The 14779-nt window shown below is 41.7% G+C and overlaps 1 protein-coding gene across 1 annotated transcript in view; it reads right to left on the reverse strand.

The window, feature by feature from the left end:
* The window catches only part of PLAGL1 (PLAG1 like zinc finger 1), a 43798-nt gene that overhangs the window by 17061 nt on the left and 11958 nt on the right, over positions 1–14779 (reverse strand). The window contains exon 2 of the mRNA XM_026845926.1: positions 13426–13468. Coding sequence (XP_026701727.1) covers positions 13426–13444 — 19 coding nt within the window. The 5' untranslated portion in view covers positions 13445–13468. The remainder of the gene's footprint in view (positions 1–13425; positions 13469–14779) is intronic.

Below are 14779 nucleotides of genomic sequence, written 5' to 3' on the forward strand. Positions count from 1 at the left end.
CACACACACACACACACACAAAATACAGCTGCAAGGCAGATTTTTCTTGTTACACACTGCTTTATGGACCTGAAAGTCCTTTACAGCTAGGCTGCAAGGCAAAAAATATTTTCTTGGTGATTTAACTTAACTGGCTTTTAAATAAATTCCCAAGAATCTATGTCTTCTGAGGACAACAAAATTATGAGGGTTTCCTGAGCTTACCTAGAATAATAGCGACTTTGTCTCAAGTCAAACAGCTCCTGCTTGGAGAGTCATTGTATGCAAACTGCTGAAAAAACATTACCAAAAGCAAAATGGAGACAAAGAACCGCTGTTAGAGAGAGGATGTATCTAATCGTAAAGTACACGACCTTATCAATCCATGCCATGCCTCTGTGATTCATCACTGCTGAGCTCCTGAGCAAACCTTCCAGCTGCCCCAGGGCAGTGCCCACCATGGAGGCCCCAGGGTGGGCAGCTCACAGGAAGGCTGGAAAGGGAAAGCAGGGAAAAAGCATCTCCCCTTGAATCAGCCTCTAAATTCAACACTAGTGCCCCATTAGCTAATTCCCCTTGCTCCTCTGGATCTAAGACATAAGGTATGAAACAATTCATGTGGTGTGGGTGCTGGGGAGGTACTCCTTCAAAATCAGGGACCACTTTGCATCCGAACAGGTGCTGAGCATGCCACCGAAGTTAGGGGCCGCAGATACGGCTTCCTAGATGGCATGCCTAACTGGCGGGATGAGACCATCAACTAGCACTGAATCAAATTAGCTGCAGAGCTGGAAGTGGTTTTTAAGCACCTTGCTAGTATGGCTTGGGATTCTGAACTGGCATCGTTGTGCAGCACCCTGAAATACCCAGAGCTGCCCAAGACTTGTTCTAGGATTTCTGATGTTTTATTACATGGGATATTAAGATAACTAGATGAATTAGTTGTTTAACAGGCATCCTGGAATTACGTTCACTACACAGTGGTTTTGATCCCACACCAGCATGTTAGTACCCTGACTCTGAATTTATTGCACAGTAAAAACTACCAGGTGTATCAGAAGCACAGGATTGGACCACAATAAATATAGTAACTTTAGGGACTATGCTGGGGAACAGGGTTCTTTGTTATTTCTTTCCCCCAAACTAACAGTGCAAAACTGTCAGGTTCACATTCTTCATCAGAGATGATTACAGAACAAGTCACACAATCCTTGGTATTTCAGTGCTCAATTATAGATGCCATTGGCAAAGGAACATATGCATTATCGTCGATGCAGCATGGCACTGATTTGCAAAACTCACACAGATTTTATGCCCTTTTAACTTGGCTGCTTAAGTAAAATGTAATTTTTTCAACAACAGCCTCAGAACACACTCTAACCTGTTCTGAAATATGGAGCAGCCAGCTATGGAAACAACACACACTGTTGTATTAGCCCTAGGAATAAAATACTCTTGGTTAGAAAAATCACTTTCTGTGAAGAAGGCTTTTTCGGCTTTTTGTTAGGCACTTTAGTACCTCACTTGATGCTTTTACAGTTTCCCTGCTCCCTTAAGTTGTATTTACACAAAATTAATGGACTCGATGTAACTTTTACAGGAATACTTGATAATGTGCAAGCATGCAAGAAAAAATAAAGCTGCCTCAGTTCCTCTGCTTTGCTGTGATTTAGATGAGCAGGCAACAAAAGAGAAATAAATGAGATTCACAGGGATTACAAGCTGTTAAAAAACAGGTAGTGTCATTTACTATCTCTTTAGAGCAGCAGTGCTCGATTGTTTTTGTTCTTTCTCTGTCTGGAATGATTCTGAAGAAGTTCCAAATAACGCCTTTTTTATCTATCAGCAGACAAAACTACACAAGCTAATAGATCTTGTAGCTGGCAAAGTATTTATTTTGCTGGACTCCACTGCAGCAGTGGGGAGGCACACATACAGATAGCCCAGTACGGGTGCAGGTGCAGACTCCAACCAAGCTGTGGGTGTGCAGCCACGGCCTTATCACAGGGATGAGGTGCTCCTGCCCAGCGAACTGCCGCCGAACGGGCTAAGAGCAGGGTATGTCTCCTGTACACCCCAGCCTGGTACCCCTGTACCTGAATGCATCTGCTCCCACTTCTGCCCAGCCGTTGGGAGGCACGGCCGGCAGCCATGGCTTCCCCCTGCCCTTTGGGTCACCGGAAGAATGACACCCGCTGCCTGCAGGATGCACTCCCACCACACAAGCACACCCAGCTCACCGCAACACTGGCAGCCATGTTCCTGGGGAGGGGAATGGGCTGTGAATGTGGCTCACCTGTACTGTCCTCACCATCCTGGTGCTTTCCCCAAGTCCAGGTCTAGGTCTAGGTGACAGCTCTCCTTCGGGCAGACTACAGCCTGGCAGCCTTGGTGTCCAGCTTGCCTCGTCCTCCAGACGGCTCTGGGGCTGGCCACACTGCACGGGGACAAGCTCCCGCGGCCAGCAGTAGCCAAGCTGGCACGGTGGCTTGGGCAAGCTGGACTTGAGAACAGTTAACAAACTCAGGTTTCCAAAACAGCAGCAGCTTTGGAGCACCGTGCCACCCCCACAGGCACAAGCCCAACCTCGGGGAGAGCTCATTAGCGTGGGCAAAGAGCCACAGGCTGCAGTTACACAAAGTCCGGCTGCAGAGATAACAGGAGCTATACATAGCCATACTAGGAACTGCAATCACTGTCGTGATAGCTCAAACATACCACCAGCTCCTTAACCAATCAGCCACAGAACACCACTTTTTAAAATCAGTTTGCTAAAAACCTAGATGCCTATCAGGCAGTCCTTCCTGCGTTTTCTTCAACTTCTACTTTGAAGTGAGACTTTACGGTACCTGAATGCTTCGGTGGCCCACAAGATGCCTGCAGTATGATTCACGTGCCCTGTGAAGGCAGAGGTAAATCATTGCTTTTAAAATGTCCACTTCGAACAAGAAGCCCTGTGAGAAACGATCGTCGGCTGAGCAGTGCTTGATATTTGCTGTGCTGTTTTGCAGCATTAGAATTAGCTCCTGTACACAGAGGGAACAAAGATCAGTGTACACAGCAGTCCAAATCCTAGCCTAATTACAATCATAAGATTTGCATAGCAAAACCCAGTAATTTATCCCAGAGTAAAACTGTACTGCTCCATTAGCCTTGTTCAGCTTTCACGTGGAGGAAGACTGCAAAAATACCTTGTGGACATTTTCTGTCTAAGATACACTACATGTACAGTATGCCAGTCTTGGTTCTTCTTACCCAAACATACATGAGCTTTTCCTGCCCTGTGGTTTGTTCTGCAGTACCCCTTGCTGGAAAAGCTTGAAAACCTTGTTCCACAATATAATTTATTTGGCAAAAAATTCAAAGTACTCAATTAGCAAACAGTTAATCCCAAGTTATCTTCCCATTATTGTGGGCCACTGTTACATATTTCCTCTGTAAAAAACGTTTATGAAAGAAGCCTTACATGTCCTGTTTGATGTGCAAAGTGCATTTACAAAGAAGCTGAAGCTCTTATTAATAATTCATCCTATTTATATTATAGTAAAATAGAGTTGTTATAATTACCAGAATTCAGAATAATTTTATTCAAATCCCATTAACTTCTAATATTTTGTAATGCTAAATTTCCTGACTGATCTTCAGTTTTTAACTGTAATAACAGATGCCTAGTCCAACACAAAAACAGATGAACATTTCTTCAGTGTCTCTTTTTCATGTTTCTTCTATCTCATACAACAAAACCATGCTCAGCTCTGCATGAAGAAAAAGAAAAAAAAATAAATCAAGAAACCACACTCCAGGCTGACTGCAATCATAATTGCTCAGCTGAGCAAAGACTGAAAACTTGCATTTTCATGCACCATGCAGCATATTATTTGAGAAGCAAGTATTATATTTACCATAATTCCATACACAAAATAACACACTCCCAAAAAAGAAGGGAAGAAAAAAAAAAGATATTTACTCTCAGGTGCTTGAGAGGGTAACTTTGAATAGATATCAAGCAGCCAGTTCCCACATCTTTGACACATGGAGACCCTGAAGCCTCACAGTCTCTACCTGGTGGCACCAGCACAGACACTGTGGGACATGCTGCTGGGACAACATCAGCTCCCTACCGAGATCTTGTGCTGTTGACTGCCATCCCCAGGCTTGCAGGTGAGTGGACCAGAGCCCTTGTGATGCTGGTGAAGGGGGAGGAGGAGTCCTGGTCCTGCACTGGGGGAGCAACACCCTGTGAGTAAATGCCTACCCCTCTTTTGGGGTCCCCTCTCCCCATGGAGGAGAACAGTAGGTGGTTTGCAAACATCCCAGCAACCATTCTTAACATTAAACATATTCATAGGAACATGACCTCACTCTACTAAAATGTGAAACTTAAAAAATGAGTTACTATATTTGGAGACAGATACAGAGAAATAAAACAGCAAACATGCCTTACTGCAACCCCATACATTCAGTCAGATCGGCAGGTCAAGCTAATTCTCTAAAACTGGGGCACAGCACTGCGGGTGAGCACAGCCGTTAGGCATCCTGATCCAGACCCTGATCTGCAGCGACACTTTCCCTCACCTTGACTCCATCCTCCCTTTATACCCACGAGGTAGGAAGATTCAGAGGGAGGGTACATCCTTGGGTTTCCAGCAGTGGGAGATCACCCATCAAGCCACGTGTTCTTCTGCCTCATAGCAGAACAATTCTGTCCAGCACAGCTGTACAGAAGGATGCTTCTAGAAGAGAGGCTCAGCACTTTTCTGCCTGTAAAGTAATCTTCTAACACAAAGCACACATGCATTTTCCTGGCAGACACAAGTTCCAGTATGTAAACTCTTCAGAACTCCAAAACTATTTGTTATACAAACATATAAAAGATAACAACAGCTATGATTCATTACTAGTTCCTAATACGGAGTAATCATGATGACAGTCGAGCACATCTGGGAACAGTACATTTTTCGCCTGGTGACCATGAAGTACTACAACAGGCATAGCCAGAAGGAATTTAACCAGCTTCCCATAAAAAGTCATCCTCCCACAAATCCCAATGAGGCCTTCCACTGTGCTCCTTCCATCTGGCAAATCTTAGGAGCAAAACAGTTAGAGAAGCCTTAAGAAGCTCAGCTGGACTGTGAAATTCGGCTACGTGACTGCATAGAGCAGATTCAGCAGGTTCCGGCAAAACCTGTGCAGCAGGATACCTGTGCTCTGCTGGGTCTTACAAACTTCACAGCTGGGAGGGAAAAAAAAGTTACCTACACTGCTCAAACACCAGAAAGGGCTGTAACTTACAGGACCTTCCTGCAAACTTAAAAGAAAAAGAAAAACCCAAAACAAACTACAAACCAAATAGTAGGAAAAGTATGTAGGTGTGTTTATCAAGTTTAACTTCACTCTGCAGTCTAAGCAACTGCCTTATCAAAGTTCTTGGTAAGTTCATTCATCTAAAAATGACTAGAGATCAAAGCATTCATCGATTGAAAGCTAATTTAAAAAATAATCTTTTTTTGGTTATTCTTGGGACTGAAACGTACATATCATATTTCTGGTACACCACATGGAGTCTGGTTGCTATCAGAACCCATGTACATAACAAGCACAGTTCAAGTGAAGTCACCTCCCATAGTTTACATTTAATAGCTTCTAATCAGCACAAACAAAGAGACTTCTCTCATTGCTGAAAGCTAAATACATTTCAAAAAATCAAAATGAAAAATGCAGTTGGATTTTTCAGGTGGGTTTTTTTTTCTTTCTCCCCCTCTCCCTCCACTGGCTTGGCATGAAGTCATATAAAATTTTATCCAGAAACAGAGAAGGAAGTTAACAGCAAATTTACAGAAACAACTGCTATTTTTTATGTGAAACAGCCTCTGTCAGCATAGCCTGGTCCTAAGAAATGCCCAGCAAAAGCTTCCTGAAAGCCAAGACTGCCGGGTGCAGTCAGCTCATCTGCCCCAGCAGCAGCCAGTCCTGGGACAAGGCTGCGGTTCCTTGGCTGCGGCACCTTCTTGCTTTCCATCTTCACCAGTACTGTCCAAACTGCACAGCTTCCATACTGTGGACAGCAAAACTAAAACTGCCCCGTCCACAGAAATACAGACAGCCATCAAGAGAGTCATATTTAAACTCATAAGCATCCTATGGCTCCTGGGCCACACGTTGGACCCCCTAATCTACACCTCTCACAGCACAAGTAGCTTTAATTGGTCTCAAGCACTTTTCTTTTGGGGACATTTTTGGCAGGCTGTCTGATTTATGTTAGTGTCAGACCTTTTAGTGGATAATGTTAATGCTCCTGTTGCAGTTAACAGACACCAGAATCTTCTATCTTTGTTCCAGCAGGAAAAAAAATCAAGCACATATGTCTTCCTAAATGTATATATGTATAAATACGCATGCACATAGCTGCATGCACGTTGTTATCAAGTGCATTAATATGGTCAGCAATTTTATTCATGGCAGGTTAACACCTGTCAATTTCAATAAACAAAGTGCAGCAATTCTAATTATTAATGCTTAGTATTAATTAGTTGAAATATTTCCAACCCTTGCAACATTCTCTTAAAAGGGAATCTTAGACTGGGTCTCTCTCTCCTTCACTGAACTTGGTTGTTACTGGCCACCAAGCCCAGATGTCATGTGGAGGAGGCTGGTGGAGAGCTTGGCGACAAGAGCCACCTCTCCTTAGGAACCAGCCTAAATCAATTCTCGCTCTTCCACTTGTGACACAGCTTTCAAGATGGACTTGTGGAAACTTTCCCAGCAAAGTGCTAGCAACCAGGATATACTTCCAGCAGCTTACTGGTAGAAAGAATCAGGCAGACAGACATGTTCTGGAGAAGGATATACGAGTTTACTGTAGGATGCGATGAGGAAGCCTGGCATGACAGAGCAAAAGAGATGCTGTATTCATTCTGTGGTTGGAGAACTTGAGGTCTTCAGAGGCAGTTACAACTAAACGAAGCAAGCTACAGCTACTGGGAATGAAAGCACAGTGTAAAAACCATGGGACCCACTTCTGCAGGTACAAGTCCATACATTCAGCTCTACTGATGTGCAAGTAGCCACATTATGGACAAAGGAAGCCCATGTGGGGAAGTGAATACACAGACACTCATGACTGGTGGGGACTGAGACCTTGGAAGGCCAGTCCTAAAATAACACTCCAAGACGTATTACATTCAGTGGAAGCTAAGTCTGAATAAAACTGGAAAATCAGTTAACTTTCTCAGTGAACCATACAAATCTCCCACTGGTATTCCAATTCACACAAAAGAACAAAAATAGTTTGGGTCGGGGTTTTTTTTTTTTGACTAATGAAACCTAAAGCATACATTTAAAATACTGAAATGTAGGTTCTTTTAAAGCACTGTTTTTTGTAAATGAAGGGTCATTAACAGTTTAGCAGAACAGCTTTAGTTCTTATTGTGCATCACCTTCCCAACAGAGGATGCAGCTAACAACTTCTGTTATCACTCCCCTAATTTCCACTACAAAAAGGATGCCTGATTCCCAGCTTCTCTGGGAACAAAACAGGTAGGACACTTTCATTCTTAGCCTTTATGATCCTGTTAAATTATCCTCTTCTTTTAAGGCATGAAGTGATTTCTTTAAAAATTAAAAAAAAAAAAAAAAAAAAAAGCATGGACATTGGGAAGGTCTGCTGCTGAACAAAAATGTTTTTCTGTGGAAAAAAAACCTCACACATGCAAGTCTCTGAGTTTCCATTTATCTGTTCCCTAAAATATACTTCTTTTTTTCTACTTTAAAGACTTTAAATGGGAACCATAAGTTAATTATCTAACGTCTTGACTGACACCATATTAAAGATATTATGTCCACCTGAGCTTTAACAGACTTAATAAGAAAGAATAATAATAATAAAATTGGCAGCATCAGATTAGGCAGTAGTATAGTACATTTCCCTTACAGTAACTATCCTCCTCAGGCATAAGGACAGCCTTGAGTCCAGTTCTCTGAAACAGAGAAGTACATTATAGTGTATTTTGGAGAATTACATCTGAGAGTCGCAAAAATTTGCAGGTTTAGAAAAAAATTGCAGATTTTTTTCTGCAGATGAAGAACTCTAAACTCAGATTATATCTCCATAAAGCTGTATTTTTTCTCCTGTTGACAGTCATTTCAGTTTGAGATTAAATAAAATACAAACACTTCTTTTATGTTCCTGATTAATTTGTAGTTTCTTTAAATTATTTCCAAAAGTCACAAAAATAAAAATAACAGTAACCATTACTAGAATCTAAGAAACGAGCTTGTAAAACAAAATTGCAAAGAATTTGTTTCCATTTTCCTAGTTTCCTAGATCAAAGAACAAGATCAACAGATGGTAAAGGCATCACCCTGGGGGAAATGCACCATTCCTCAGATATGTATTTGTATAACCCTGGTCATTTAACACGCATATTTACTTAGAGCTGTGTATGATCACATATATCACTTTGTATTTGGTACATCTCTACTGGTTGGAAATCAATTTTTTTATACTCCTTCCACTTCAATATTGCCAATAGGCCACAGCAATATTCTTATTTTATAAAGATCCTTGATGTTAGAAGAGGCAAAGCGACAACTGTTTTGCCAAAACATCCCCATGTACTTCCTTAGGCACATCTGGCTAAGCACCTTCCCAGTACATTAACACACTCTGCCTTGCCTTATCACCCAAGTAACAGAGAACAAATGCCACCTTCCATGTCACTCATGAATCACCTACTTTCTTCTCCATTATACTAACTAAAAAAGCTCTGATCAAGGGAGCTTTCCACAACCATAACTCTTTTCTATTTACACCATTGCAACTCCAGACACCCTCACCAGTCAAGATTTTCATAACACATCTAGATTACAGCATTAAAATGACCTACAAATGTATCTCCTTTCCAACTTAAATGAGAACTTTAAATTAGCTTTACCTTTAAATTTTAGCAGCTTCCAAAGCTTATCATGTATAAATACACTTAGGTCAAAAAAAGTCCTGACACATTTGCAAAATGATAATGACAACAGAGCCCACCAACATCTGTAGCAGCCTGCCTGAGCTCAGTGTTTCTACATCTTTGTCAAACTCATAAATGCATTTGCTTTTTTGCTTTTCCCTCTGAAAATCTTGGAAACTTAAAAGCAGAAGCCACAAGCGAAAATGCTGACACTCTACAGCTATGCAATGTATTTTCATTTTCAGGATCACAAAGTATATTCTAAAGAAAGCATGTTTTGCATATGGGGCCCCAATGCTTCCAAGAAAAACAGGTAAGTTATCTGCTGCAGAGAAGAGCAAAATGAGACAAAACTACTAAGATTACAAGCTCAGTCACTCAAAGAAAATATTCCAGACTGAGGAACACAAACTACTCTGATAAAATATGAAACTTCCTAAGCACTTCCCCTGAAATTAGGGGACTACTCCAGAGTTTTCAAACAACTGCACACAAGCACAGTTACTTTTAATCAGGTTTGCAACACAAACCCATCAATTCCTACTGCCATGTAATAACAAGGCAGCACAATGGCAATATTCTGTTTGAAGCTTGCCCTTAAACTGACAAAGGAAGAAATTACATTACTTCATTTTTTTTCCTGCAGTTGTAAGTGGGCCACACCTGAAACCTGTAGATAGCTACGTGAGCTCAGAAATCTTTTTCTTCAGTCACCACAGAAACTAATACAGAAACTCCAGCGATTTGTTCTCCTGTTTTCAGTAGAAAATTTACATATGAATTACACACCAAATTCCTTTGGTCTGATAAACTGTTCTGGACTTGCATGAAGAAAATACTGCTTCTTCATTATCATCCTCCTCTTGCTATCCTTTGCTGTCTTTACAAAAAAACTGTACATCAAAAACCAGCAAGCACAGTGGTGAAGTCGATCTCTCTTGCCTGGAGTCTACGCATAGAAACAGGTTTAGAAAAATACTCTTACATTTCAAGGGTTGTTAGATTCCCAGATTTTCTGCCAGACAGGCCCACTTGTTAGTCACTGCCTTGTGCATAAATATTAATGCAGCAATTTGTACCAGTGAAGAAATCATCTGATGTAATTCAGATGATTCTCAAAGACATAAAGAACTGTATATAACAGCCTGCATGAATGATGTTCAGGACATGACTGCAAGACCCAAATACCATATTATTTCCTACTACTTTTCATATCGATTAATCACCATTAGATAAAGAACAAATGAACATACACAGAGGCTAGAGACAGCACAAGAGTCACCTAGGTGTTTCCCATGACGGAATACAATTCAAACATTGTTTTTGCACTCGAGAACACAAACGCAAACATTTCATATTCGCACTACGTATGGGAAATCAAAACAATCCTTACCTTATTTAAAATGGCATTTTCAGTAAAAAGTCAGGCTATGCTAGTACGAGGTGGCAGAAACTGTGCCATCCTCCTTCGTCAGACTTTTCCAAATGCCCCTGTGTTCAACTAAGTCTAACTCTGCTCTGTTTTGTTTCCCCAGGAGGACCATTCAGCACCATGTGCTCCTTTTCAGCTGTCAATAAACAGAAGCAGTGAATTCCCCCGCGCTTCACAAAGCTAGTTAGGCATAGCCATTCATTTCTTCAGGAAAACAGGGCATTGATTTCAGTAAATTCCCAGGGAGCAGCTACAACAAAGAGATCAAAGACCCACCTCCTTTCCTGTGCGGCTTTGGCCGGCCGGGCCGAGAGGAGCAGCGACGGGTTTCCTGAAGAGCGGGCTCAAGCCCCACCGACCACCGCGTGCTCCATTGACACCCATCGCCTTCCTACATTCCCGGGACAGCCCCCGGCGCTAACCGTGACAAACTCCTACATTCAGGCAGCATAATATACTGCACGCTAGTTCATCCGAGGATAAAAAGAAAAACAAGCTCCAAGGGAAGTCTGCTGCTTCCCCAACTGTCCGAGCCTCTGTAGCTGCCAGACATTTTAGAAACTTCTCTTTTTTTTTCCTTAGCTTCTCCATCTAAAACAGAGAAACTACCTCAAAATCATCATGCCAAAACTTCACTGGGATGTTGGCTTTTCGTTTTATTTCCACAGGCTTGAAGACTTTGTTGCTGGAGTCTGAGGTCTAGCTGCAGCAGCCCTAGTATTGTGCAGCCATGACATTTTCTTTGTGCCATTTGCCCCAGACTGCAGTGGGTTTTTTTCCTAGGAATCTAAGGGGGTTTGTTCTGGTTTGGTTAGATTTTTTTTCTTTTTAGTTATACATCTAGTTTTCATTAATGTGACCTGGAACAAGATTTTTACTCCTGGAATGTGACCTTGCATTGAACCAAGCATTGGTGAAAGACGATGCTGTGGTCAGACTTAGGGACTGGATGGTTAGGCTACATGCCTACTACTGAACAGTAAGAGCCAGAGGCTGTTCCCTAGTGCTGAGACCATCTGGGATCACCTCCTACCCTTTTCCCCCACAAACAGTTTGGTTACATCCAAATTCCTTACCTGGAACAGAGCCTGGTAGATGTTATCCCCAAAACATGCCTTGGTGTTGCTTGTTAGCATAGGCCAGTACTAAGCTCATAAGGTGGCTCTGTACTATTTATTTATATAAAAACAGACATAAAGACCTAGAGTCACTTCATATCTGTACAGATTTGCCAGGTTATTCTTTAGTGTTCTCCTGTGTACCAACATTTTTCCAAAGCCTTACCTGGCTGCCACAAACCTCACATGCATGTGTACCCCCACCAGCTGGAACCTGGAAGTGCCCCTCCACACTGGTACTGTCTTGAGGCTATCTCCGAGTGAGAAAACAAACTTCTATCCCTCTAGCATGACAGAGTATCACATAACCTGCCACAGCACAAGCAGTATGATACTGAGAAAACCAGGGACAGAACTGCAGAATTATCTAAGTTGCAAGAGACCCGTGAAGATCAACTAGTCCAGCCTCTTGTTGAAAGCAGGCCCTTAGATCAGCGTTACCCAGGGCCCTGTCCAGCCATATCTTGAATATTTCCAGCATGGGAAATTCCACCACCTCCCTGGGCAGCCTGTTCCAATGTTTACTTGATCCCACAGTGACAATGCCCCTTACATCCAGGAGCATCTCTCCTGAAGTAACTTGTGGCCACTGTCTCTTGTCCTGTCACAGTGCATGCCTGGGGAAAGAGTGCTTCCATCTCCTTCTCCATAGCCACCATTTTTGTACTGGAAGACCATCAGTAGATCCTCTTAAGCCTTCTCTTCTCCAGGCTGAACACACCCAACTCCTTCTACCTTTACTCAGGCAACAACTTCTCTAACCCACTGACCATCAGGAGAAGTGGTGACGCTGACCTGAAGAGAGAAAAATTAAACTCCCAGGTTATGAAATAGCTAGAACAGTCAAACCAGACTGAACATCTGAGTAGAGTTGAGGAGTCTTAATTGATTTGGACCAGGACCACTGTGCAATCACCCTGCCTCTCTCCTTTCTTTAACATTTCACTCCTAACAGCAGTTTTGCTTGTACAGTCAGGCACAGTATATTCCTCATTTCAGAGTTCTCCCTGTATCTAAATGGCATTTAAGCATGCCCCAAAATCGCGTTACCAGATAAAGCTCAAAAAATGCACTTTCACAATTAACTTGATCTTGAAGCACAGATATCACCTCCACAGATAGCTGCTATCTGCCAGTAAGCTGATGTATTTATTAACTGATTACAGTTAATGACAAAAAAAAAAATCTGTTTTCTTTGTTCCTCTGAGGAAGTATTGGAGACTGATAAAATGGGTTTCTGAAATTCCTCTCTCTTATACTGCACAGTGTGCAGCTGGGCAGCCCTTGGAGGCAATGATAAAAAATGGCAGCTGAGGCACTGGAGGGACTCCAAAAGCAAGCATGTAGATCAGATCAATAAGCATAGAAAATGTGCTTAATGCTGCAGATAGCTTAGGCTGGAGTGTGAGAGTGCAAGTAGCAGGGAGACCTGAGCAGTAGTTTTTTGTGGTAGTTACGATAACAAAGTATAAGGATATGCCACTTGTATATTCTTTGCTGTTGAAAAAGAAGGATGGGTAAGTGATAGGGCATGACATTTGGATGTGATTGGACTAATGATGCCTTGGAAGGAGTTAAATTCACACAGTGATTAAAAAATCCCAAGCACATCACTCAGTACTAATCTAGGATGGTATTTGTGCCAAAGATAGATAAAACATTTTAGATAGAACTGTAATTTTAAGTCTCAATGAACCAGTCTGTTCTTATACATGGGCCAGATTTTTACAATTTTACTCATATTAAGTCATGCTTTACTCCAAGAATAATCCCGTTGATTATAATGGCAATATTGTTCCACAGATGTCTCAGAAGAAACGCAAATGTAAAAGCAGACTTTATACTTAAGATAAAAGACATAAATCATGAGCACATCTGGGAATCTGATAAAAACATATGGTACAAAAAAATCACTGTGGGATGACAGAAAAGTACTTACATAGCAGGTCTGTGGACATGTTTACAGATCAGGCAAAGGAAACCTACATAAAATAAATGAAAAAAGAATGATCAGTTTTCTGAACTAGCACTATTCATGCTAGTTATATGCATAGTTTTTTAGTTCTTTAGGAAATGAGAACATATCTAGGAAAATCTAACACAGAAGAATTTTGATTTGTAGAGGAAAAGAGTAAATCCATCCATATTTTATTCCAATTCATTTCATAAACAATATGAACTGACAGTATTGATGTAATGCATTTTAATTAAGAGCAGTTCACTGTATTCTACATCTTCATTAACATTTAATATTAAAACAGAAATTTTAGGTGCCGTGTATTTTACCCCATGACATTCTGTATTCAAGCCTGCTATTTCTAGTATTCATCTTAAGGGTCCTCACCCTTGCAAAGTCAAAGGGATTATTAACTATAGGACAAGACATTTTATCTGCTCTCTTGGAAGAATTCTGGAGACTTCCAGCTTTCTGCTGAACTCTGTCATCTTGTTCCCTTCCCATTCATCTGCTGGTTTTTGACTGAAATTTTACTACAAGCACAGATGCACAGAGTCTGAGTTTTCTGTAGCTGTCTGAGCAGTCTCCAACACAGGGGGATCCCAGTGTGTGGGTAAGGCTACTTGGAGCAACAGAAATAACAAGGCACATAATAAGAGGGCATGGAAATAACAGTACGAATCATATCAGCTTATGCCATTTTGTTGTGTCCTATACAAAATTTGAAAATTTCAGGCAGTGTTTGAAGGTGCATGTGTATGATTTAGGGTGAAAACTTGACTCTGATGATGACAATGGTATTTTGCTGCAGACTAAAATGGGCCAAAGAAAACATCTTCATTTTTAAAAATACAATGATCGTTAATAAGATGCTTAATTAACTGGAGCTGGTTGGAAGAACTGAAGGAAGAGCAGTATGGAAGACGGCAATAAAGATGACAGGAAAAATGGCAAAGCATAATGAGAACCAAGGAGAAAACAGACTCAAGCAGAGTACAGGAGTGGTTAAGATAAGGTGAATGCAGAGCACAATGAGGCAGGGAGGAGTCAGTGACCTGAAAACGAGAATTTGCCAAGGAAGAAGCTGTGCCTCTGCCAGGTTGTACACAAGCAGGATGAGGAAGCTGAGATCCATCTATCTGCTGAAATCTATGAGCACACTGTGGTGCCACTTTCAAGTTTGAGAAGACTAAGGTAACATTTCTAGTGATCCACTGTAAGCACTTAAGTTGCCACCTTAGCTTGAGTATGTGCCCTTTGTCCCTGCATACAAAAGCAGCCTTGCTGAGCATCCCCCCCCCCCCCCCCCCCCCCCCCCCCTCCCATTTGCAGTGGT

The sequence above is a fragment of the Athene cunicularia genome (genome assembly GCF_003259725.1).
Source record: "Athene cunicularia isolate RWA chromosome 3 unlocalized genomic scaffold, athCun1 chr3_part1, whole genome shotgun sequence".
Taxonomy (NCBI): Eukaryota; Metazoa; Chordata; class Aves; order Strigiformes; family Strigidae; genus Athene; species Athene cunicularia.